Genomic DNA, 25674 nt, shown 5'->3' on the forward strand with positions numbered 1-25674 from the left:
CTGGCAATGGAGAGGTTTTTAAATGACCTCCCACTACAGCTGTGTGTTATTTCCTGACATCTGTTTAAGAGCAAGTTAACATGGTGGAGAAGTTAAGCTAATGGTTTTTTCAAGTCACCAGGTACTAACACAGCCTCTTCCCTTCAGGAAAAGGTATATTGAGGCAAACATTCTATCCTGTAGTTACCAGCTAGACTCAGCTCCTCTGGGTTGATTTGCTAGTCTGAAACTCACCAAGTGGGGGGGGGTTCACCAACACCAGAGCAGCCAAGCGGCACTAGGCAACACTGACCCTTACACAGGGGAGATATGGCAGAGGCTTCTTGCTGCCACTGGTTACTCAGAGTGCGTTTTTGCTTGTGGCATCGACAGTTTTGAGTCTGGGGAAGAGGTCACATCCCACACCCTCCCCCCCAGCTTTGCTGCCAGCCACATTCCATTGAGGTCTGCTCAGGGATGTGGGTTCACTGTAGGGCTGCTCTGGATCCAGCCCTCTGTAGTTGTGCAGTACAACTCCCTTCGCCCCAGCACCGCTGCCTCTGGGACCAGTGGGTCCTCACTGACATGGCAGGGTGGTCACAACAGTGCTGCTGAGGCAAGAGAGAGACTGCCGGGGGGGTGAGCAGTATGCATAGCCCACTTCAATCAGGAGGCTACGGGAAGCGTTGCCTTTCATTAGATGCACATCTTCCTTCCCTGCTTTAACACAAATTCCTTGACTCTTCAGACTTCAGTGTATCAAGTCATAACTGCTTTGAAGTGTGATTATTCCAGTCAAATCTATCTGGCAAGGGGCTTCCTCCTCAGAGGTAAGCTGTCAGGCCTTGCCCAGGTGAGCCCAAGCTCTGAATATTCAAACATGTGATCAGGCTGTTGCAAAAGCATGTTGTGTCCTGACAAGTCTTACCATGTGTCAGGGGATGAGCAGAGAAATGTCTTCTGGCCAGAACTTGCAAAGCTTCCCCCACAGCTCTACAGCCTTAATTACTCACTTGGAAAATGGAATACAATTTTTGGATCATGCAAACTTTGTCCCCCAAAGCACAGGAATCTGATGTCTAAGAATACACAAGCGAGGCTTCCACCTGCCTTTGTCAGTGACCTCCTCATTGTCACCCAGAGAGAACCACTGAACTGTGGACCAAGTCCTCAGTGAAACCTTATCACTTTGGATTTTTAAAGGGAAAATGGCCAAGTTACTTAAATGCTGTAAGACGTGCCTATAAATGACTTTCCTCATACTGAAGAGGCACGTGAGCTCTGTAACCTGCTAGAATGTCTTGCTCATAGCCAAGCAGTTCCAGTCACTGTTTTCAATTCAGGTTCAGTCTGTTTTACTTCAGTTACAGTCACACTAAACTTAAGTTTATCATTTAACTTCTGATATGAGACTTAACACTGTGCTGTTACTCAGCTGACACACAGTAGGAAAGGTAGCATCACCACAGAGTAATTTTTTTTTAATACTCGGGACTGAGTAGACAATACCAATAGTTTCAAGAAAGGAGTGTGCAATTCTCTTTTTTTTTTTTCTAGGAGAAAAACTATAATGGAGGTTAGGTTAAAAGTCTTGCACTTTTTTTGGAACTTCAGAAAAGGTTATGTAAGGCCATTCAAAAGCACAAGTTTTACAAGGTTTTTAAGCTTTTCAGCACTGTAAATATGAAAATAGTTTGCACTCGGAAGTAGATCTTATTCTGAGGAAGTAAAAAATGTCTTGCTGCTACATTGGCAGAAAAGGTTCTAGCCCAATGTCTAGGGAACTTCCACTGCTAACAGAAGTGAAAATAAGTGCCGGGGTGCAGGGCTGGGGAAATTGTAACAAATACCCCATTTTATACCAAAGACATGTTCAGCTGTTAGTCACTTTAGAAATCTCTTTGGCTTGCCTTGCGCAAATACTAAGCAACAGCATCAAGTCAGTGTGAAGTGCAATGAGTTAGGACAGAAAGCTTATCCTATCACTGTATTGACAAAGAGAACAGTGAATTGAGACCTGGCAGCAAGTGCGATGGCTCAGACTCACAGTTTTACTTCATCCACGTGCAATGTCTTATACATCCAGTAATACAGAATGTGTGGGCTGGCCACCCTGTCAAGAGGGGTTCACTTCTCAGTGCACGCACTGGCCATGTGGCTTTTCCCCAAGTGCTTTAAGCCAAAACGATCCCACTGAAAGCAGGGAAAATGCTTGCTGTGGGGTGCCTGGATGGGGAAGCTGTCGTCTTTTTCCCATCCAAGAGTGGCTTTGCTACTAATTTGAGAGTAAATGCTATTAAGGGCAGAACTGAGACTTGAGGCCTTTGGAAATTCAAGTGCTTCCAGGTAAGGGGAAAAGACCAGTCTGTTCAAGCACAGGAACCTAGGCTAAAAAGGGGGGTTCCAAGTATCAGGAATGGAATGGGACCCAGAGGTAAAAGCTACGAGAGATTTGCAGGGCAGTTGCTTAGTTTTAGACTGAGTTCTACTGAAATGACAACTACTGAGTCTGTGCTAAGTCTCACCATCAACAAGGAACGAGCTGCAGCTTAGCAGCATTGCTTTATTTGCTGCAGCAGCGATGGTGTAACTGAGAAGGTATTTTATTTTGGGGTCCTAGAGTTAAAGCTGCTCAGATTTAAGGGGAAGATTGCAAGTACCAATTTGACTTTTCCCACCTTAGAAAAATCTAGGGGTTGAAGGGGAAGCAGAGCTTTCAGTAGGATGAATATTATAGTCAACAGCCTTGCACAGGATTAGATAACTTGTTTATGTTTTGGAGGCCAACCTGCGTGGGCTCTTAGCAGTGTTATGGCACAGCAGTAGGTTTTTAAGCACTTACATAAATGCAGCTTAGCAATCTCCCCAGCTATAAAAGCCAAGGCATTAGGCATTACTGAAAAACTACAACTCACATTTTTCCCATCGAGTAGAATGCCAAGGATGGTAACCTGCTTTATTCTGAAATAAGCTCATTCACAGAAAATGTGAAGACTTCAGCCTGCTGGATCAAGGCAAGTATTTACCTGCATACACAGCTAAAAGATCAAAGTTGTGTGATGCTTCATATCTTCAGTAACCTTATGCATGGCTCGCATACTACAGTTAAATATACTTGCTTTGTGATGAGTATTCGCAATTTCTTTCTCCTCCTAAGAAAAAAAATTACCATGCTGTGCTCAAGCTTTTTTCATCCTCAGAATATGAGTAGCTCCTCTTCAGTCACCCTTAATGTACAATTTAGTTCTTTTTTAACATGAGAAATTGAAGACAGGAACACTACTGCCCTCTCTTTTCTGTATGATGGTGCCTAACATGCTATAGGTGACTCTAGAAATAACAAAGGTTATGAATAAAGGTAGGCCAAATACCTTAATCTTGCAGGATATTTTATGGCCAGCACAAAACTATAGACACCATGCTACCAGGTAGTAAGGAGGAACTAAAATTAATGGTGTGCAATGTGAGTTATTGAACACTTCTGCAGAAATCTTAATTTTAACTAAATGCAAGCTGAATTCAACACTTGTTGCACATTTAACATTATTCACTTTGAACTCTCCAGTAAACGCAGAACTCAAATGCGCAATTGCATAACTATTCAATAAAGCAAAAACCAAAATGTATCATAAATAAGTATTTTATAACTTTATTAAACTCAAGACATGACAATATTCAAAATACAAAGTGAATTTTTTTACTCAATACTGTACACGATGCAGAAATATCAGTGCATTTCTCTAGCATGTATTTCACCTTCATTTAGTTTGTACTAAAACAAGTAAAAAGTAAGCTTTAAAATAGCTCAAACATCTCATTCAGCAGTTTAAACTGTAAACAGCTTGTTTGTTAGGAGGAACACATTCATCTTCTGTACCTCCGTTAATGAGCACCCTTTCTCTTGTGCTTATCTGTAAGAGGATAAATGTAATCAAAATGAGCATGAGAAACTGCTAATGCACAAATGTGGCACCTCAGTGAACTTTAGCGGATCGCTGAGGCACAATGAGGAAAAACTTAACAGCAAGAAGCAGCATCTGAAGCAGCGAGAGATGGGACTGACACTGTTCCTAAATGGAATCATGTTTTTTCCTCATACCCTCCTCCTCCTCCCCTAAAATACTGAATAGAAACCAAAACACAAGACCAGCTTGTGCTGTGTTTCTATATTTAATACAGTCAGAATTTCAGACTCTAGGTGAGCGTGTAGTTGTTACTGTCTACTTAATAGCAACCGTACAGCTGCTCATATCCTCTGCCACTTTCAGGACACTTTCACATGTTTCTAGGATCCAGCAGGAAAGGAGCAGCAGCAGAGGCTTAGCAATAGCTGGTCCAAGTCTCTTCTAGGAAAAACTGCAAAATTGAGCCAAGTGTGGCTAGCAACTGAAAGAATCCACAAAACCTAGCTCACTTTAAAAGTCTATTAGTGTCAAATTAACTTGTAAAATAGATTCATCTTTCGAAATGTGCTTCCAATATACTTGCCAAGTCTTGAAGTGGATATCAGATGTTGCAGTTACCTTCTCACCAGGCTGGCATATCCTAGTCAAAGAGGATAGAGTCTGTTCTCAGCAGAGTTACTGTGTGAAAGAAATTTTGGAAATGCCTGATACAAAAACCGTACTGCATTATCTGCTCTGTCAGCTTTATAAGTGACTCGTAAGCAAAGCTAGATTTTTTTTTTAATAACGTGACTACCAAATATGTTCATCTAGGTAGCATATAACTGGCCAACTGTGACTACTATCCCTCCATATGTTTCTACAAAATTTGTAGATTTTCAGCTATACATACCAAGACAAAAAACAGTCTTAAGAAACATATCAGAGATATGCAGCATAAGAGGACTTTACCATCCACTTTCCAGTTCTCAGCGGACAAACTGGTCCTACTTCATTATCTGAGAACCTTAAGAACTTTGTAACGTGATAAAACTCAGCTCCATCCTGAACAACTGAGCTGAGACTGTGCTCCCAGAGGCTAAGGGGAAACCACGTAAGACAGGTGTTTTCGTTTCAGATGACCAGCTATGTCCATTCTAGGTTTTGAGTCCAGTTTTGTTGGGGCTGAAGTGGCTGTGCAGTCACCAGACCAGGACTGAACCTCTGTGTTAGAGCTACTTTCTTCTGCTTCTCTGAAGAATTTCTCATACTTGTCCAAATATGGAGGCCTTTCAGGCAGCAGATAGTAGTGTGTTGAACTGGCCTTCTTACCATTTTCAATAATCGGAAGAATGCAAGGGACCCTGTTGGAAGATCCTTCACTATTTTGTCTTTGTAGAGCTTTGCTGCTGACATACTTAGGATCAGGTGCAAAACTCTGGGTGGGGGGCATAACCCCATTGAGGTATGATGGCAGGCTTTTGGGACTTGGCGTACGGGAATTGCTGCGTGACAAAGGTTCTCTTGGGGGCACTTTTGGAGGCCTGTCTTCATCACTGTACGCACTAGAAGCAACTTCTGCTGACCACCTTCTGTAATCTGGTTTGAGAGCCCTTGGAGGTATGGGAACCCTTGGTGGAATCTCTGGTTTATCTTCATCAGAGTTTGGAGAAGACCTGTTTAAGTGTCCAGATAGTTTTACTACTGGTTTATTAAGAGATCCAGCTGGCCCAGAATGGGACCTTCGCAAACGTCGATGCAACTGCTGTGGAGGAGGATAAATACTGGGTATGTATGCATTTAGGCTTTGTATAGGGTTGGCATCTTCTTGTTTTGGTCCTGTTGGAGTATCGAAGTATGCATAGTTGATTTGTCCACAGCCCCTAAAGCTCCGCCGGCTTGGAGCACTGGATTTAAAAGGAGGAAATTCATAATCTTCTAACAAAAAGTCAGTATCTGAGCTAGTCAGGAATTCCACCTCTTTGTCAACGTCATCTGGAGTACAGTCTTCAGAAATAGGCAGAGGGGGTAGTGGCCTGGAGCTACGGTCATTGGAAGATGCAGAGAGAAATTGAATTGGCCCGTTTTTTATTGGCATGTGAGGAGGTGTTTCTTCAGAAACACAGCCCATGGTTAACGACAGTTTACTAAAGCCAGGAACAAGGTGGTCCTCATATCTTGCAATTGGCTGTTCATTTTTGGGACTTACAGGAGGTGGACTGGATTTCTGAGATGGGACTTGGATGCAACTTTCAGCAAAGCTGTGGTCGTTCATGGAAGCAGGATTGGAAGAGTGCCCTAAAAAGGTGAGAAAGTCTTACAAACACTTTTCTAAGTAATACTCTAGTGCATGACTTTGTCACTGCATATTTAACTATTTAATTCCTTCTAATGCAAGAGTAAGTAATGCCCATTTAATGACTCCAGTAGCAAAACCTAGCTATTATAGATCTTTTCTGGTCGTGGATTTATGTGTTTAGTTAAGAGAGCAGCTGATTACCTTATTGTTTTAGGCCAGTGCTCCAGTTAAATGAGGTAGCTCGAGAGACCATAAGCAACAGAATAGAGCTACAGCTACAAAGATCCCAGCAGAGGATTATGCCTGAACAAGTGCTATTTTACTAAATGGCTTTTCTGTCAGAAGCGTAATGGCAACTCAAAGGCCTCTAAGTATATGGAAGAGGTTTTTTTGTTTTTGTTTTAACTTGATCATGTTATTTAAAATGTTTGGGTTTTTTTTTTTGTTGGGCTTGAATAGCAGTAGTTTCTTGAAGTGTTTGCATTCTGTCACCAGAGGGCAGCCTCACATCCAGAATGAAAGCATTTGGTGTCTTCGTGAGACTTGAGGATTTTTTTTTCCCCAAGACAAATCCATTACACGACCTAAATACATATGTGTTAATCCTTATACTTACCAATGGATGGTAAATGTTGCTCTGTTGATGGATTCAAATTATATGCCACTGTTATAGGGTCCACATTAAAGAAAGTACTAAAAAAAAAAAAAGCCTTCACTGTAAATAAACCATAGGTCGGTACTGGTACAAGTATTCTTAACACTCATCTCATACTTGAAGATGCAATAGATCAAATTTTAGCCTCACTCACTTTTCAAATCCACTGTGGCTACCCCAGCAGGTTTTCAGACTCCCCATGCCTTGACTAGTGTGAAGAAATCCGGTTTTTAATGGGACTCTAATCTCCTGAGCAGCAACTCCTGCAGTTGACATTGTGCAGTGCTCTCTGGTGATGTCTCACAACCCTAGAAATTCAAAGTCCTTGACAGGTTTCCTGCGGTTTTCATTCCCTTCAAAAGAGAGAAGGACATAAATATCAGAAATGCAAACTTGATGAGTTCATCTCTCATCTGAAATTTCAGTATTTCAAGGAATTAAATAGCTCTGTAGAAAGGCCTTCTGTCCTAATACTTGCCAATAGGAAAACTTCACCGAACTTGTTATTTTGTGTCTGACTGCAAAACTAAACTACAAAATAGGTAAGTTCTCTTTACAGAATTCAACTGTATAGAAAAAAGAAAGATATGTTCAGTAAAGCTATTGATATATGGCAACTGTGCATCAACAACTTCAATTCTTGTACATGAACTGCCAGTTATTCAGGCAAAATAAGTTTTCCAGAACAATCTCTTTAACCTTCTAGTAGCCATCTATCTTTAGTTGTATCTTTTTGCTAATAAGTTTATGGTTTCCAGCGTAGCCAACATATAATAGCCTAGTCTGTTTTTAAGTATTACCTTCAATAGCCCAACAAAGGGCCTTTGCTCCAATAAACAGAATTATTGATTACTTAAACCAGAATTCCAAAACTTATTTTATATAAAGCAGTTGCTATTATTAACAAACTTAGGCATTAAGATACTTTAAATCGGCCTCAAGTCTTCTAGCTATTTCAAACAAATTGGAAATCTAGTGATTTGAAATAATCTCAGCTTAAACTGTCCTGCTGCATTTAGATTTATTTTGAATGTGTGAACAATGCTTTATCTGGCCCATTTACAACAGAAAAAATGTGTTGGCAATTGCTTTACATTGAATAAGTAATCATAGTCTAAGGAACAAGTTGACTCACAGGGCTTGGTTTAGGAAATTCAGAATGGATTATGGAGGGGGGGCAGTGTAAAAGCAGTTAACACTCTGAAGGCAGGTGAAATTAGATCCAAGACTATAAGCAAAGATGGGTCTGTGCTTCATCTACACAAATATCCTAAATTCAGCAAGTACAATATGGTGTTATATGGCTGTTAAAAAAAGAAAAGAAAAAACCCCCCAACAAACAAAACCAACCCACCCAAAACAGTTTAACTTGTATCTCTTGAGAATCAAGAATATGACCAGTTTCTTAACATGAACTTCCTTCTTCCTCCCCCCCACCCCCGAAAGAAAAAATTCCACCTAAAGAAAAGTCAGCCAACAATTGAGGGCCCACTACATCAGTGCAGTATACATGTCAAGAAAACCCCTTTACAGTATGGTACTGCAAGAAAATGGGGTACAGAAACAAGTAATAGCTTATGCTTATGGTAAATCTGTTCAAAAATAGGCAGTCTCTGCAGATGCGTAATGTTCCTTTTCTTTTAAGAGGAAGGATCCATTATACTTATCTGCAACGAGAGATGGGCAGACCCCTAAGCAGGACTGTAAACCAGGTGCTCCAGGATTAATTTGCAATCTAACACCACTATTTGCCTTTTATAAACAATTTTTTGAGAAAGAACAACCCTGCTATGCTTTTCCAAAATTGAACGGGGTCCAAGTATTGATCATCCAAGCAAACAGTATATGCAAAATAGCTTCTGACTGTATGTATGTTTATAATGTGCAAGACCTAATCACATTCTCTTTAAGAGTGTGATGGTTTTCTTGATCATGACTACCAGTGATCACCCGTGTGTCAACAGCAGCAGGATTTGTTTATTCAGTCCCAGATACCCAGTGTATTTTAGCCAGGCATTTAAGAACTCTAGACAGGAGACTATTATCTTTAATAGAAGTGAACAAGTGCCAAACCAGTGTTCTGTCTGCTGCAGCAGAGCATTGGAGTCTTAGTCCTACTTACTTCAGCCCTCCTGATTTTAGTAAAGATTATGTTCTTCCTTTTCAGACAATCTCCTTAAAAGCTAGCTTAACCCTGGAAATTTTCACATTACACAGTCAAGCTGGACCCTTCCCAGTAATGGGAGTTGCAGATTTTCATAGTAAAATTAAATATAAACATACAGCCCCAGGAAGCAATAACGCAGTTCTGATTAGCAAATGAGTTCAAAATCTCTAGTAGTTTTGTAACAGCAGTTCTTCCTTCCAGTTCTGTAAGTGCAAGCAGAACCACTGTCTATGGGGGAGCAGAAGACTGGAGAAATCCATTTGTCAAAAAGACTTAAGCAGCACAGTACAAGTATAGCACCAACTCTGAAATTACGTCCTATTGTGTTAACACAATTTGCAAATAAAACATCCATCACATCAGCTCACACTGCATTGAGCAGTGATTTTTTGTGCCTCACAGATCCTATCCTATTAGCAACAAATCTGCAAAAGAAATTAAGGAGAATGAATTAGTGAACTTAAGGCTACTGCTTGTGAAGGAGTTTGTGCTTCCATTTCAGTATTTTTTGAAGTCAAATGCAAGTCACAAGTTGAAAAATCACTGATACACTGATTAGTCAGCAAATGATAGTACTCCACCTCAGTGCGCATACAAGATCTGACAAGACCATGAGCGAGACATTGATTAGGATATAAAAAATGAGACAGGAAGGGGGGGTGGCATTGCTGTAGTTTGACAGCACATGTAATGTGCTTGCTATGATAACATACAACCCTTGCAGGGCTTGTTAAGAAGCCCAACCTCCATCAGATCCCATGCCAAAACCACTGCTAGTAATTACTGTGTCAGCTTTCTGAATGCTGTCTAAATCTCAGCTCTCAAGACTGATAGTTGCACAATCGCCTCTCTGAAATCCCTCTGGAATGCGAAGCTCAACTTCTGAAATGGCCTTAAATATTTACATACTCTAGGAAAAGGTAATTTTCACTTGTTTCAATCAACTCTTTATTTTTTAAAAATAAAGCACAGAAGTTTTGCAGCCATAAAACTTGCTTGCTTCTAACAATAACCTCTTTGTGAATTCATAGAAGGTGACTTGCCTTGACATTTCAGTGGGGAGCTGCCAAATGGACAGAGTTATGAACCTGTCCTCCATGCCTTAAGCTAGGAGTATCAAGAGAGGTAAGGCATGGGTTCTTTCACTAAATCACCTAGTTACTTTTTCAGTGGAGTCTAGAGACTTGGTGCTTGTATTTTAAAACATGCATAAGCTTGTCTGAAGAAACAGTATCTTAAGAGGGAGCCATGAGGACATGTAATTGAGGAGTACAAACTCTGTATTTTATACAGTGTGCTCTTATGAAAGCTAAGCAGGGCATATTTCATGAGGCTACTATTTTCTAGTAACTGGCTTTAAAAAATAAATTTACAAAAGTCAGTCATGAAGATATAAACACCAACAGTTTCCACTGTAACTGTTGGCCCAGTCCTGCCTCCTTAAAGACTTAAGGATCTAAACTTAACCATAAATAAAATGAAACCATATTTGCTAAAGAAAATGGACACTATGCAGTAATGAAGCATTCTGGATCTTGCGCTCATTTGCCACTCATTTGCACAAAATGGGTTTCCAGTTACTCTGCTTGTCTGGCCTAGTTATGAATAGATTATGGCACTTGGAGAGATCGAAACACTTTGAGCACTTTTGAAGATGTTACAGTTTCAGTGTTACTCAAAATAAACTGAGTTAGTTCAAACTAAAACTATAGCTAGTAATTACTACGGGGCAGATATAAGCCAAGGCAATTCAAAGGTTTGTCGGTGCATTAGGAAGCTATCAACACCATCCACTCTGAGGCAAGGTAATGGTGCAAAGGAGATATTTTTTAATCATTCATGCCTGCTGACATTAACAAATACAAATTATTCTAAATATCGGAAATAAGATTGATTTTTTTTTTTTACAAGGCCAAATATACCTTCAGACTTTACTGATGAGTAATAGAATGGATATGTGTAAGCTGAAAATGGTCAAATGTATCCATAAACAGTAGGGTATCTCCATAGTGAGGAATGTGTATGGGAATAGATCAGAAGATGTTTGTGAGACACAGTTGAGTTCCATAAAACATCCCAAATATACAGTTTTCATACTGATACATATAACTAAATACTTGTGTTACAGCAACAGTAATCCTCCATTTAGAAACTAAGAAGCATTTGCATATATTTTAGCTCAACACCTATCACTGATCACAGAGAGAATCTTGTTACTCTGTTCCCTGCTCATCCAGCCCCAATGCAACCAAATATTTGAGGCAAGTCAGGTTCATAATAAAGAAAACCTTTCTGGTATGCACAGTAGACCAAAGCATCCTCTAGAATGTTTCACTTAATGGGTACGGAATACAGCAATTTGCTGTACAGATTTCTGAATGCCTGCACAAATTTTTGACAGATTTTATAAAGGCAACACTCTTGACAAGCAGCTTTTATATAAGGCTTGTAAGAAATGGGAAAGAGAGAAAAAAAAAAAAAACAAGAGAGGAAAAAAAAAACCCAACAACCTAAGACCTACTTACCACTTTTGGGAGGGGAAGAAATGTGGCTACCTTAAATCCACAACCTATTTTTGCTCACCTTGCCACCACATATCTTTAACAAATCTCAGAAGCAATTCACAGGAGGAGGGGCACATTTTTGCACTACAAGTCATCCACTCCAGCTAGCTGTTCCTTATTTGACAATGTGATGTAATTTCCTTTTTTTTTTCCTTTGACTTTCTATTTAACGTAAGTACCTGAGATAGAGCCACCACTTTTAATGTTTAAGTATTTCAGACTTCTATTTGGACTTTTAAAAGCCTAAAAGCTGTTAGTATACTTTCTGGAACTCCATATATTTAAAAAAAAAAATGTTTCTCTAGTGGTCATAGCATCCCTTAAGTGCTTTTGTCTTTGCATCTAGATGAATGCTCAGTAACCGACACCTAGCAGAAACAGCCTCATGAGAAGGTTAGTTTAAATCTATGCATTTAATAAATCATCAGATCTTATTTACTATCCACCAAACCTCCACAGTGCAGTTCAGTATTCCTCTGAGTCACAAGACAAATCATGCTCAGATACAGGCCTCAGAAGATTTTTCCATTTATAGGAATTATATTCTTTGCAGTTGTTATATGAATGAGGCATATGCTTAGCTTTGAGACATTTTTCTATGCGTTCTGCCAACCAGAAATGGGCCATCCTGTGGTAGAAAATTTAACACCATGATCACTTAGTGAAGATGGATAAAAATACTGCTCAAATCATAGAAGGTTGCAAATAAAATTAATTCTACAGGTATACCCCAGATGATGATGAGCATAAATTTAAAGAGACAAATCAACTGAACAGCAGACAAACAAGGTATTTAGATTATAATAGTCAGCTATTTTGGAATATATTCAAAGAACTGCAGTTCATCAAGGAGTTTAAGCTCAGTTAAAATTTGGGCTACCATTTCACAGTCCTACACAGCAACTGGGAGGAACCTGTAAATTGCCAGTAGAAAACTAATAATTAAGTAGCAAGACAATTGCCTTGCCTCTGCTTGTCAGATTTCAGATGCATGCTTAAGGTATGGTACTTCACCCTCCTGAAAATTTTAATGTGAATATAGCCAGCTTACATTCAGGAAATAAAAATTCCTTTATAGCTGACTCAGTCATAACCATAGTGTTAGACATGCTGTGATAAGTTTTAATTCTGTTTTCCACTACAGAGAAGTGGAACTTTTCCTCCAAAATAATTTCTGTATTGCAGAGGATGGCAGATAAAGGCTTCACCAGGAACATACATCCCCTCAAAAGACAGGTTTCTATTAAAAAAAAATTTAAAAATTGTCCCATATAGGTAAATTGCTAAGGACAGAAAACTAGGTTTGCGCATAAAGTAACATGGGTGCATTGAGCAGTTTGGTTTCCTCTTTTAAAGTTTTACTAGCTTATAAATGCAATTCACAAATGCGTTTGTGATGCAGAGGCATCGTTCACCTGTCATTCCAGTATGACGAAGATTCAAGTATCCCCAAACTGACCAAAGAGACCTTGCCCCCACAGCCTTTCCCATCCAGTTCATCAATATATAATTAAGGACTGTTATCTTTAGATCAAGCATAACAAGTTTTTTGCTTATTGCTTCAGCAATGCTGCGTAGGGTCCTTAGTCTGTGCGCTAGTGACAGGAGACCACTGAAGCCTCGAGTCACTCTGGACTGCTCGCTTTGCGCAACCAGCACAGTGCATGCATGCTCGGGAGATGCACCGTAAATACTTGAAGGGTACAGTGGTGTCTCCAGATTTAAACACCACAGACTGGCTATTTCAGAAAATCGAGGATAAGTGCGTACTGGGGTATTAAGTCACGACGAAATGTTTATTCTAAATTAGGCCATCCTAAATTAGAGCGCAAAGCACAGAGCCTGAGCCCACAAGGCGGTCTCTGTTTACTCACAGGAGCGAGAGGAGCAGCTCGGAGGCGAGTGAGAGGACGCGCTGATGCTGTTTCGGGTCAGGAAGAACACGCGCGGCACGCCACGCTGATTTCCAAGAATGCGGCCACGGGCACTGCTGACCCCGGGCGGGTCCCACCCGGAGGGACCTCTGCCGCCTGAGCGCTTCCCACCCCCGTGAAGGCGCGCTCCCCGCCGCGGCGAGCGGAGCCGGTATCGCACCCCAGGCGCCTCCCCGCCAGAGCCCGCAGGTGAGCGGCGGGTCCGATCCCCCGGTGCCCCCTCTGCCAGCACAGGGGCAGAAAACACGCTCTCGCTCCTCCCCGGCGCGCCTCCCGGGCCGCGGCCCGCCGCCTCCTCCCGCGCCCGCTGGCGTGGGCCGCGTCGGGACCGCGGCTCCGTGCCAGGGGCCCCGCCAGCGCTGGCGCCGCGGCCCGGGCGACCCGCAGGTGCCGCCGGCGGCCGCCCGCTGCTTTCCCCGGCGGCTAGGTACGGGGCGGCCCATACGGGGCGGCCCCGGGCCGCGGCCGAGCCCTGCCGGGTGGCTCAGGTGCGCGGCGGGCGGGGGCGGCCTCGGCAGGCCGCGGCAGCGGGGGGCGCCCCGCCGCCATGGCAACAAGCGGCGCGAGCGCGGGGCGGCGGGAGGCGCCGCCGCGGGGACCATCACTCACCCCGAAAGCCTCGCGCAGCTCCGCATGTCCCCGCCGGCGCGACACGCATGCGCCGGGCTCCGGCAGCGCCCGATGACTGTCGCGCGGCGCGCGGACGGCCGTTCTTATACGGGGGGGCGGAGCCGTCAGGGAGCCCCGCCCCGCCCGGCCGCGCCCCTCCGCACGTTGCGCTCTCGTCGGGAAAAGCCTTAAAGGGGCGATGGTCGCGCGTGGGCCGGTAAAGGTGCTGCGGCGGTTTCCAGGCGGGCGGGTGCTGCCGGGAGGGTGCAGGCCTCGCCAGGCACGGGCGGGGGGCCGCAGCGGGCCCCGGCGGCGGCCTGGGCGCCGGCAGCGCTGTCCGCTCCCCCGGGCCTGGCTGCGGGAACGGCCGCCGGTGCGTCCTCCAGGCAGCGCTGCCGGCGCGGCGCCGCCCCCGCCTCGGCGCACACCCGCCCCCCCGTCTCCGCCCGGGCCTGCGGGGCCGGCCGCCTCCGGGCTGAGCGAGAGGCGCGTTCGCTGCACGGGCTCCGGGCGCGGGTGACCGGGGCGCGGGGCCGGCCGGGGAGCTGCCGCCCGCGGCTTGGCCCGGCGGCGCGAGTGAGGAACCGTTGGGGACTGCGGCCAGCGGAGAGGCGGCGCGACACGGCGGGAACTCGCGCTCGGTCCCCTCGGCCAGCGGCGCGGAGAACAGCGGGTGCCGGGGCGGCAGCGCCCGCCCAGCAGAGGCCGTGAGGCAGTGCTGGCGAAACCCTGCCGGCGCCGAGCTTTCCCCGCGGCGGCTGGCTGCTGCAGCGAGCACAGACGCCCCGTTCGCCAGCGTTCGGCGTCCTTTCCTGCCCCGGCCATCTGCTTGGCTTTCCCTGGCCGGCGCACTGATCCTTCAGGGGAACCGCCCGCCGCCCCCCCGCTTCAGCGTCCTTCCGTGTGTCACCGGGTCCCCGTTTCCCGGGGGATGGCGGCGGTTACACGTTCCTCCGTGCCCCGGCCTGTCTGGGTCCCGTTCCTGATACCGCCAGGGCCGGTCACCCCCCTCAGCTGCCGCGCAGGGCCCGCCCCCGGTTCTCCCCCTCGCCGCGCCGGCCGGGCGGGAGGCGGGAAGCCCCTTCCCGCGGCTCGGGGGCCGTTCCCGGGGAGCGCTTCCCCCGCCACCCGCGCGAGGTCGGCGGAGCCGTCCCGCCGCCACCGGGGAGCGCTCGCTCTCCCGCCCCGAACCGGCCGCCTGCAGCGGGCGGTCCCGGGGGCGCTGGGGTCCCGCGCTGCCCGGCCGTTTGGGCCGGTGGGGGACGTGGCGGCTGTGGTTCCGCGCTCCTCTCCCTGTGGCTGCGCGCTGCGGCTCTGTCTGTGGTAACAGCGGCGGCGCCCGGGCAGCGAGCTGGAGCTGGTCCTCGCCCCACGCGTTTGGTGTCCGAGTGTTTTGCAGTATCGCCGCCAGGAAAAAACCACCAACGCTTTCACCGTTGTAGGAATTGCTACTGTGAACGTCCATTTTCCTGAACTTTGGGTTGAAATAAATCCATCTTCGTGTGTAATGGTTTATTGGGCATCTTGAGGAATCATATGTGGGTTATCACAGATTTGACAGTGTATTTTGTTGGACAAAAATCAGTGTGGGACTCTCAAACTCCCAGCACACAGAGTTCTAACAATAGGATTAACAAAATGTGTCTGCTATACTCTTTGAGCTGAAATAGTTGTTAATATTGCTAAGGAGGAAGAATGCTTCATTTCATTGCACGATGTGGTGCGTGTCTGCAGTTGACTTCTCCTGCTTTCTCTTTTGGGGTTTCTGTTGACCTCTGGTGAAAGTCCCCCATCTGCCCTTGTTCTTAGGGACAGTAAGCTCTCCTCCTGCATATTTGTATCATAAGAACTGCTGTATTGCTGTACACATGCAGGTGGTGTGGGAAGAAAGGGAAGGAATAGAAACTAGGAGAGATTTCTGGTGAGGTTTTTTTTTTTCCTTGGATGTGAGAAATGATGAAGAGGTCCTCTAAAGTCGGTTGGACATGTTATGCAGATGAGAGAAAGTGAAAAGAATATAAGGGGGGGTGGAAGCCGTCACAACAAAGGAGGAGAGCAGACGAGGGAGGTTTTGTGTTTTTGGTGAATTAGGGCACACTGTGTTAATGGTGAGACTGCACTATGTTGTGTTCTGGACGCGTGCGTAGAGTGGGTAGCAACTAATGATGGCTTGCGCTGAACTGTACGTGCTCAAAGACTTCTTCCAAATGCTTTGCTGTACTTCCGTTGCTCTGGACTTGAAGGCTGCGACTAATTGTTTCTGTGGATGAACTGCGCGTGCAACATGAGTTATCTTAAGTTTAAATTGTCCTGGTTGCATATATGTGTTGAGGAGAAAGTTGTCTTTTTTTTTTTTTTTTTTAATTCTGGTAAGTTGATGCACATACTCGCTGATGGTGCAAATAGCCCTAAATGTTGTTATGAACGGATACAAAGGACAAACTTTTTTAAAAATGCGTTTCAGAGCGTTGACATGACTTCAGTAGGACAAACTCCTGCAGTGCCTCCATGGTGGAACACGAGGAATAATAGGTGTTTGGCTTTTTAACTTGTTTGTGCCTGAGAATCTTTGGTCCAGGAAAAGGTCATTCTGACTTTCCCTCCAGATGTTACCCTATGGCCTCTGTACTTCCATCAGCAGGCCTGGTTTTGCTCTGTTAGATAATTTAGGTGTTAGTTCATGTGCATGTAATGGTATGGAATTTTTGTCTCTTACTTGTTAAATGACTTTACCTATGGCCTCCATTCACTAAAACCCCACTGCCTTGAATTTCTGATTGTTCTACTGAATAAAAACGTTTAGTAATGGTGTCACTTGTAATAGTTTCTGTGCTGACTTGTGCACAGAGGAAATTGAGTGCTGTACCAACAGTTACATTCTCATTTCTCTCCCTTCTTTGCAATGTGAAGTTATTTCAGGACTCCTAAACCACCTCACAGTTCTGTAGGCATGTGTAAACCACTCTTTGCAGTTTGCTAATTGCCCTGAAGACTAACTCCTAAGTAATCTTGGACATCCTAGTTGGTTAATGCTAGTTAATAACAAGTCTGCTAAAAAAACAGCTCAGGTAGTATTACAAGATGCTTTAAACCTCTTTTGTACCCTGTTTTGGAGGTGGATCGCAGACTTGTCTGTATTTAAGAAATGAAACGTCTGAATTCTGTTAAAAAAGAATACCATTCACAATATTCCCTTTCATTCAAGGATTCCCTTTGCAGAGGGAATCCCTGTGATACTGAATGTCCTTTGATCAGAGTTGTCCTATTTCTAGCTTGCTTTGCAGTGTACGCATTTTCAATGATCTTGGTTCCCTTGGTATTTCCCGTTTTCAACACTTAAAATTTTTCGTTGCTATTTCTGTTTGTTTTGGGAGGAGAAAGGCATAAATGTAAGCAGCAGCTGGAGAAGCAAAAGGCAAAATCTCTGTAGGAAGCTGGAAAATGATGAAAGTGAAATTTCATACTGAAAGACTAACATGGGAAGTAATAGATACATATTTTTGATATGGACTGTCAGATATACTTGTATGGTCATTCTGTAGATTGTAATGACTTTTTTGGTGAGCCAACTTCTATAAACAATAACTTTGTTTTACAGTAGCTGCTGCTGTATTATTGCTTAAACCTACTTATTCGTGGCAGCTGCTCTTGAGCAGGAAGCTTGAGGTTTTTTTTCCATGTTTTCTGGTAAGCCTGCCTCTGGTCTGGTTACCTGAAAGGGAATGAATAGCTTGGACACTCTCCTTTTCTGCCTTGTTAATGACTAGAAAAGGTAATTGTGGTAAGTCATCAGAGAGGAAAAGCTTTTCTGAAGAGAGGTAAACAAAGTGTAAGTTGGATGCTGTGGTGCTAGTTTTTGCGTGATAGTTATGTGAATGAGGGTGGTGTAGATACACTTCTACAGCACTCGAGAGCTGCTTCTGTAGAGCCACGACCAGCTGTCGCTTTAGTTATTTCAGATGTAGCCTTTATGTACTCTGTAGCAAGGGATTGCTTGGGAAAAGCAAAACTAGCAAAAAGCAATGCAGAAGGTGGTCTATGAATAAATCTTTCCATCATGAGAAGTCCTGAAATCTATCATTATTTGATAGATTAAAATTCAACACATTTGCCTTGGCTTGGATACTGACTTCCAAAATGAATGAGTTGTCATGTCCCTCTTATGTCTTTCTTAAAAATCACAGCCTTTACCTCAAACAGAATCAAGATGTGCACAGTAGTAGTAGTTAAACGGTGTGCGATCGTTACATAGTTTTATTTCATAGGTCTTATTCAGGTCCTTATCTTCTGTTCGGTTTTGTGGTAGTCTGACGGAGTGGATCTACATATGAATATTGAGGTTAAGGAGTCTGCGTAGTATTCTCTTACTCTAGTGGTGCATGCATTATGACAATGTAAACAAAGTACACAGATAATAAAACACTTAGTTACCTAAATTTTGAACGTCTATCGCCCTGAAGTGAGGGAAATTAACTTGAGCATCTGTTAATTCGAGGGAAAAAACAATACATACGGGATGCATCGGAATTGCTGTAGTCTTACTGAACTAATAGCAAGTCAGAGACTGTGGTGCAGTGGTGGTAAACTCATGTGCTAGAACAGGAGTGGAGAAATCATATTGTCCAAATTACAAGCAGTTAAACTTTATACTTCTTCTATTCTTACTGGACAGGGGATGTTGTACAGTGTACTGTGGTACTTACTGTGGGATAGAGAAAGATGCGTAGGTGTACAAGGAAGGGGCAGAGACAATGAGTTTGAGTGTAAGGCATATCCATAGATTAGCAGTGCAGACTCTCACATTGCAAGGGTAACAATATACTACTGTGCAGACCTGATGCTGAAATTCAGCCTCGTACAGGGGCCGTTACTCAGGCTTTGTGCGAATGCACCCTATACAAGACTTTAAAGCAATTGGATAATGCTAAATTGCCTCTTAAGTCATCTGTAGAAACTGACACAGATAGCAAATCTGTTATGCTTCAGGCATATGGAAGTGGTTTGTGATGCAAACATACTATCTAAAGTGGAAGCACAGCATGGCTTTTGTGAGCTCTCATCTGTGTACCTTGATTACATCTCTGTCTGAACGCTGCAAAAGCCAGAAGTTTTACATGGCTTCAAAAACTGGGCACAGAGAGCCTGATGAAAGAAAAATCCATTAAGGCTGTAGAGAAAGTGCCTTGTATCCCACTGCTGGAAATTGGGAGAGGATGTTGCCCACTGCCCTAAACATCTTCCTTTTTTCCCCGTGCTAGGGCAATATTGGGTTAGGTGGACCCTGGGATTCGAGGCAGTATGGTGGCTTTTAGGATACATCTGTGTTTTGCTCTCCCTTTCATATTTCAGTTGGACTCTTCCATCATTTTCTGCCTATGTAACTGGGTACACAATGATTTAATTCTGCTTTACAAGATTCAGCTCAGGTCCTTGTCTCTGCAGATGTGTCCTGAATCCTTCCAGGAAAGGACTGCACTGTTCTTTGAGTTTGGGACACAGCAAAGAAGGGAATAGGATTAGGAGAGCACTACAAAACTTTTTCAGTGTAAGGATTCATCATTGCTGCGAATGAGGAACATGTGCTTACTTCACTGGTCAGATTTGTGTGAATGCAGTTACACCAGGCAGGTATAGGGCAGAATGAGTGTGTTGCCTTTCCAGTTTAGCCAGAAGACCCACAGAAGGGAGGAAACTCATGGGTCAGTAAAGGAGGGCTAAATTAGAGGTTAGCATATTCAAGTGTCTAGACAGCAAATACAGACATACTGCAAAAGTCAGTCTGTCAGGGAGTGGAGAGTCTAGATTAAAAAGCCATTTCAAAGGCATGTTGCCTGGATGGGGTAATCATGTGCTCAGACTTTTTCAGTACATAAGCATAAGCTGAGTGAGGGAAGAGATCAAAAAAGGACACAAAGATTGACACAGATTCTGTAGCAGCTTAGACTGAAATGGAACTTGATAAATTAAAAATAGCTGGTTGTTTCACACTTGTGTTTCCCAGAAATGGCCACAGCCACATCTGTTTTTTACCATCCGTTCTGTAATATTTGAATGCCTTGCAGAAATGTTACATCCATCCTGCTGCTGTAGGGACATTGTTATACAGGCCTCCCAGGCTAAGTTCATTCTTGCTTACAGGAATGTAAACTGGTCATCAGGAAGCCGAGCTTGTGTCTGGTCAAATACCTGGAGCTCACTTAATCCCTGTTAGAATGGATGCTTTTAGGGCAGTGTTGAGAGACGTTCCACTGCAGGATGCTGGGCGGATCAGCAGAAACAGAGGAGCTGACTCAAATCCCAGTCTAACTGCCCTGCTGCATCCCATCTCCTTCCTTACAGAGCCAGAGGGCTTGCTGCCAGCTGACTGGCTTGGCTGTGTTTTTATGCCCTTCAGGCACAGTGTTTCACACAAGTGTAGTGTTATGCATAATGACAGTTTGGGGGAAGTTCCCAGGAATCTACGCGCAGGCAGTGTTAGGGTCTGCAGCACTGCACCACTGAAGTTCCTTTTCATCCTTCCCAAGAACACATCATATTCTGTTACCTTTGTCTATTACGCTATTTCTTTTTCAGTGTGTTTTTTCTGCCATGGTCATATTGCTACATAGTTAGATGTCATCTTTGTGGCGAAGCTAAACGGTCTGAGAACGATAGGATGCGTTCACACAGTATTTTGTAGGTAGAGGTGTCTGCGGTTGCTGTTCTTCAAAACAACTAGAAGCTATGTGAATAGTGGCGTAGTGCTCAGCTTGAGCTGTTACACCCTACCTTGTATGTTGGCTTTGATAAACAGCCAAAGTGAGCTTGCATCTGAAAACTGCGAAACACTCTGTGTGTGTGTAGTGTTTCTTATCCCTGCCAGGGAAGGATTTCTGTCTCTTTGCTCCAAGAGGTCTCAGCTGGTTTGCCCACTGCAAGGAGCGTATCTGATGGAGGGGCCTCTGAGCTGGTCCATGCACAAGGTAGAATTTATTAATTACTCTGTCAAAGACACCAAGGTAAGGGACATAAATTAGATTAGGTAGGCTGTCTGTGGAAGGAGCCAGTCCCGGGTGATCTGGTGCACTGCAGCATGTGCTGCTGAGGCCCTACGTCCACTGAGCCGATCTCCAGGCACGCCATGCTGTGTTGCCCAGTGTGAGCTGTGTGGATTGCTGTGGCCGGACCCTTGTTTGTCAAGACAGAACAGGAACTCTTGAAAAATAACTAAATATTGTCAGCACCTATAGCTGGTGGGTATTTTGACAAGCCTAGAAGTTGTCAGTCTTTTACAGTCGTAATTTAGCAGTAGGCTTCACTGAGATTGGAAAGAATGGTAGCAGTCAGCTCTTTGCTTTCCTGTGGCTTGTTCTATCCTTTTTACCTATTAAAGGCAATGCCATAGTCTGTTCTTTTGATAAAATTGTTTATTTATGGAGTATCATCAATAGGTGTGGCTTATGATCTCTACCAAATAAATAGTAAGCAAAACTGACAGCCTGGAAGTATAGCATGCCGTTAAAAACATAACCCAGGGAAGCTTGGGATGCCTTATGTATCAGGTGGGTATTTGTGAGACCTCTGAAAGCAGGGGAGGAAGATTTCACAGATTTTACAAGATCTGAAGGTGGAATAGTGTGTGGCTTTGGTGAGCCAGGGAGGTAAGAGCAGATTGAGCAGGAAGGACAGTGAGGGTGAAGCTCAGCTGGTTCTCATTCTGAACCAGTAATTTCAGTTGAAAAGCTATATATATAGAAACGGTATTTGGAAACAGTTCTAAGTGTATCATTGTAGAAATTAATAGTTCGGTAACTTGATTCCCAAATAGTATAAAGTTAATTTTATTCATATTTGAGATTCTGCTTATATAGGGCATGTGGAAGGGGACACAACAGTCTGCCAAGCATTTGTATTTTGAGATGTGTGCTTGTATTTGCACTACTGATCCCTTGCTACAGACATCCCCAACACAGTGAGACTGTGCTGCTGAACTTGCCTCTGTTTTTTTGTCAGGTCAAAATCCGACATGTGTTTTAATGTCTATTTATGAATGACATCTTTAATTCCAGAGCCTAATGCTTACTTACTTGAGTGCATCTTTGTGCCTACTAATAAAACACTAATTTTCTGAGAAGCCAAGCACTACAGGACCTAATGATTTTGCTGGAAAAAAGATTAATCAGCATCTCTGAATTTCAGCTCTTACTTGTGTCTCCACATGGAATTAAGTAGCTGATATTTAAAATACTTACTTAGAACTGTTTTTAAATGTTGGTGTATCTAGTCCCCTGTCTCTAGTTAAGGTTATATGTATGTCATCTAAATAACCTTTGTGAGGTTTAGAGAAAAAAATAAGGTCATGCCTTTAAGATCAGGTTGCCTCAAAACATTTCAAATTGGGCATCTCAAAAATGGAGGCATGAGAATAGCTTTTCACTCTTAAATGTATATGTCATATGAATGTGTACATATATATGCATGTGTGTACAAGACAGGTCTTAACTGCACTTGTGCATAGCAGCATTGGCTGCAAGCAGATAAGAAAGGGAAAAAGCTGGTGTGATCGCAGTAGTTCTCAACAAACTTTTTGTACAACATGTTGCAATCTCTTTTTATCTCCCGACTTGTCTCCCCCTTTTTTGTCTTAGTGTTTGATTTACTAACTTAATTCACCAGCCTGATGTATTTGGACAGAAAATGAGATTCCTCTTGCGCTTGCACCGAACGCCCACACAGTTCTTGTTTCAAGGCACCGAGAAATATTGCAGAGTAAACTCCTGTGCTCGGTTCATACTTCTGAACCTTGTGGCAGTTGGAATTTCCAGCTGTCGCCAATGCAGGTTGGTGGGAAAAGCAAAGCTGGGGATGTACTGACTGGCAGTTAGTAGAAATCCTGACAGACAGATACCTTTGCACATAATTGCATTAAAATAAGCTGCTTGATTACTTACATTCTTATGAGAGCATTTCTACGTGATGTGCACTTGATATTTTATGTGTATTGGTTTTACTGTGAAGTCGAGGGAAGGGGGGAGAAGGATTCCAAGCTGAACCAGAATTTATTAATGCTGTAGGAATAATTGCTTTTAGGAGTGAGAAACGTGACCTTTTGAGGGTCTTGGTCTGCTGGCCAGCATCTTCACACTGCACATAAACATGGACAGAATTATAAACATACAAATTAAGGGAATAACCTGATTCTGTGTGTTTCCTTGCTCCTCTCCCCTCCCCCCCAAAAAAGAAAACGAAAAAAAATACTTTGTCCTCCTTTAATATACCACATTGAAATATATCAAGCACTTTTTCAAACTCTGAATTTAATTCCCTTCTGTGTTAAAATTTAAGAAATTTGCAAGTGTCGTGGTTTAACCCCAGCCGGCAACTCAGCCCCACCCAGCCGCTCACTCAGTCCCCCCCTGGTGGGATGGCAGAGAGAATCAGAAGAGTAGAAGTGAGAAAACTCGTGGGTTGAGATAAAGACAGTTTAATAAGTAAAGCAAAAGCCACGCACACAAGCAAAGCAAAGCAAGGAATTCCTTCACTCCTTCCCATGGGCAGGCAGGTGTTCAGCCATCTCCAGGAAAGCAGGGCTCCATCACGTGTAATGGTTACTTGGGAAGACAAACGCCATCACTCCGAATGTCCCCCCCCTTCCTTCTTCTTCCCCAGCTTTATATACTGGGCATGACGCCATATGGTATGGAATAGCCCTTTGGTCAGCTGGGGTCAGCTGTCCCGGCTGTGTTCCGTCCCAACTTCTTGTGCGCCTGGCAGAGCACGGGAAGCTGAAAAGTCCTTGATTTAGTATAAGCACTACTTAACAACAACTAAAACTTCTTTGTGTTATCAACACTGTTTTCAGCACAAATCCAAAACATAGCCCCATACTAGCTTCTATGAAGAAAATTAACTCTATCCCAGCCAAAAGTAGGACAACAAGGGATAATTCATTTATGCAATTTCTTGTTTTTAAGTACATTGCAGAAAATTCATGGGAAATATTTCACACTTGATTTTAGGGGTGAATCCAAATGATGGTGGAGGGTTTTTTAGCAACTAAATAGCTTGAGTTTTTAGCACATCTTTGATTTTACTACTTAAGTTACATGGTGTTTGTTCTGTCATAAGCATCACCTTGTAATTGTTAATCAAAATTGTGTGAGTACCGTAGTCAAATATATATAACCTTTAGTCAGTTCAGAGGCATTTCAGTTTTATATTTTTAGTGTAGTTTTGTGGTAATGAGATGGAGCCGTTGAAAGTAGGTGTGAAGAGTAAAGTATGATCAAACTGAATTTGCTGTTGAGCTTAAAATATGGGGAGGAAAAAAGTATTCCTGTTGCGTGGCTGGAAGTAGCTCTGCGGAGGGAGCAGTGGGGCGAGGTCTGGGTGGTGAGGCTGCACCTGCATGGCCTGCGGCACGGCCAAAACCCAGCATCCACGAGTCCAGAAGTCGCTGTCATCTTGAGACTGCTCTCTTCCTTCCTCTGCAGGGTCACTGCAGGTTTGGGAGCTAGCACTTCTTTGTGGAAACGTCTTATCTTTCTCCCGGGGTCTGCTGAGTGTCTTTACGCACTCAGGGCAGAGCAGCCGGTCCCCGATGAGTCCGTACAGCCCGCTGCAGCTTGTGCGACCGATGTGCCCGGCCTGCAGCAGGCACAGACTTTGCTGGGCAGAGGCTCGGGGCGGCGGCGGTGGAGGTGGCCTTGGCATGGAAATTCCTCTCTCATCCTGTTCCTGGATCGCTATGTGTTTTGTTCTCCCTCTCTCACCTGCACTCCCTCCCTTGCTGTTCCTACGTGCTTGTGAACACAGGAAGAATAATTTTCTTTGTAGTTTAGCAACTGGGAATACCATCCCAGATAAACTTTAACATTTCCAGGAAGTCATAGGTACTTCTCTTTAAAACATAATGAGTTTGTCTTTGTTTTCTCCTTCTCTAATTGGCACTTTCCATTCTAATAAACCAACACCCACAAACTATGCAGCCACATGATCTTTTCAGTTAATACAAATCGTCATTTCCAGTCCAATAGACTCAGTTAATTGTGCAAACCTGCAACACACCCATGAAGTGGCTATCTAGTTTGTTATGCGACGATGAATCATGAAGGAAATGTGGAGTATAATTAAATACAGTGATGCAAAGATAGTAGTATGAAGCCAAAATCAAAGTATAAGTGATAATCATCTGTATTAAATGTTTGTTTCTGCATGTTGTTTTCAGAAATTACTTAAATGGTAAGTTATCTGGCTGCTGCACGCATGCCTGGCATATGTTTTGTCACGTTAAAAAATGACCTGCAAACCTGTAAATAAGCTGAACCAAGTCCGCTATCAAAATAGCCTTTTGGGGAAGGAAAGGTACGTGGCTCAATCTTAGACTCGACACGCAGGCGCTTTCTAATTCTGGTGTGATCTCCCGAGTTTTCTGGTCTTGCTGGAAGCAGTAGTTTCAAAGTAAAGCCTTCATGAAGTTTCTGCTGTGAAATGATTTCTAGTAATACAGGCCTTTTTTCCAAGTTACTTTAGTATCCCCTCGCTCTAGTAGGGAAAGATGTTGTATGTATATTGATGGAGAACTTTGGGCTTACGCAGAGGACA

The 25674-nt window shown here is 43.8% G+C and overlaps 2 protein-coding genes across 7 annotated transcripts in view; one reads left to right on the top strand and one right to left on the bottom strand.

Annotated features, from left to right (window-relative positions):
- Positions 1-3618: 3618 nt before the first annotated feature.
- Positions 3619-14484, bottom strand: ERRFI1 (ERBB receptor feedback inhibitor 1). Of its 6 annotated transcripts, none has more exons than XR_012045783.1 (6): positions 14092-14484; positions 6972-7170; positions 6779-6855; positions 5196-6161; positions 4468-4562; positions 3619-3890 (listed from the first exon to the last, which is right to left on the bottom strand). XR_012045783.1 is itself a non-coding variant. In XM_072883657.1 (6 exons), exons 2-5 carry the CDS (start codon positions 7091-7093, stop codon positions 4499-4501), a joined length of 1191 nt encoding a protein of 396 aa, XP_072739758.1. In that variant the 5' UTR covers positions 7094-7170; positions 14092-14484; the 3' UTR covers positions 3619-3890; positions 4468-4498. The 6 variants fall into 6 exon arrangements, 4 of the variants coding, with proteins under 4 accessions (XP_072739758.1, XP_072739757.1, XP_072739756.1 ...); XM_072883657.1 differs by having other exon boundaries at positions 4468-4524; XR_012045782.1 differs by having other exon boundaries at positions 4468-6161; positions 14092-14481.
- SLC45A1 (solute carrier family 45 member 1) overlaps positions 13511-25674 on the top strand; it is a 78049-nt gene continuing 65885 nt past the window's right edge. Inside the window, exon 1 of the mRNA XM_072883634.1 lies at positions 13511-13671. The gene's annotated coding sequence lies outside the window, so the exon portion shown is untranslated. The remainder of the gene's footprint in view (positions 13672-25674) is intronic.

Source organism: Ciconia boyciana, chromosome 19, assembly GCF_034638445.1.
Source record: "Ciconia boyciana chromosome 19, ASM3463844v1, whole genome shotgun sequence".
Lineage (NCBI taxonomy): Eukaryota > Metazoa > Chordata > Aves > Ciconiiformes > Ciconiidae > Ciconia > Ciconia boyciana.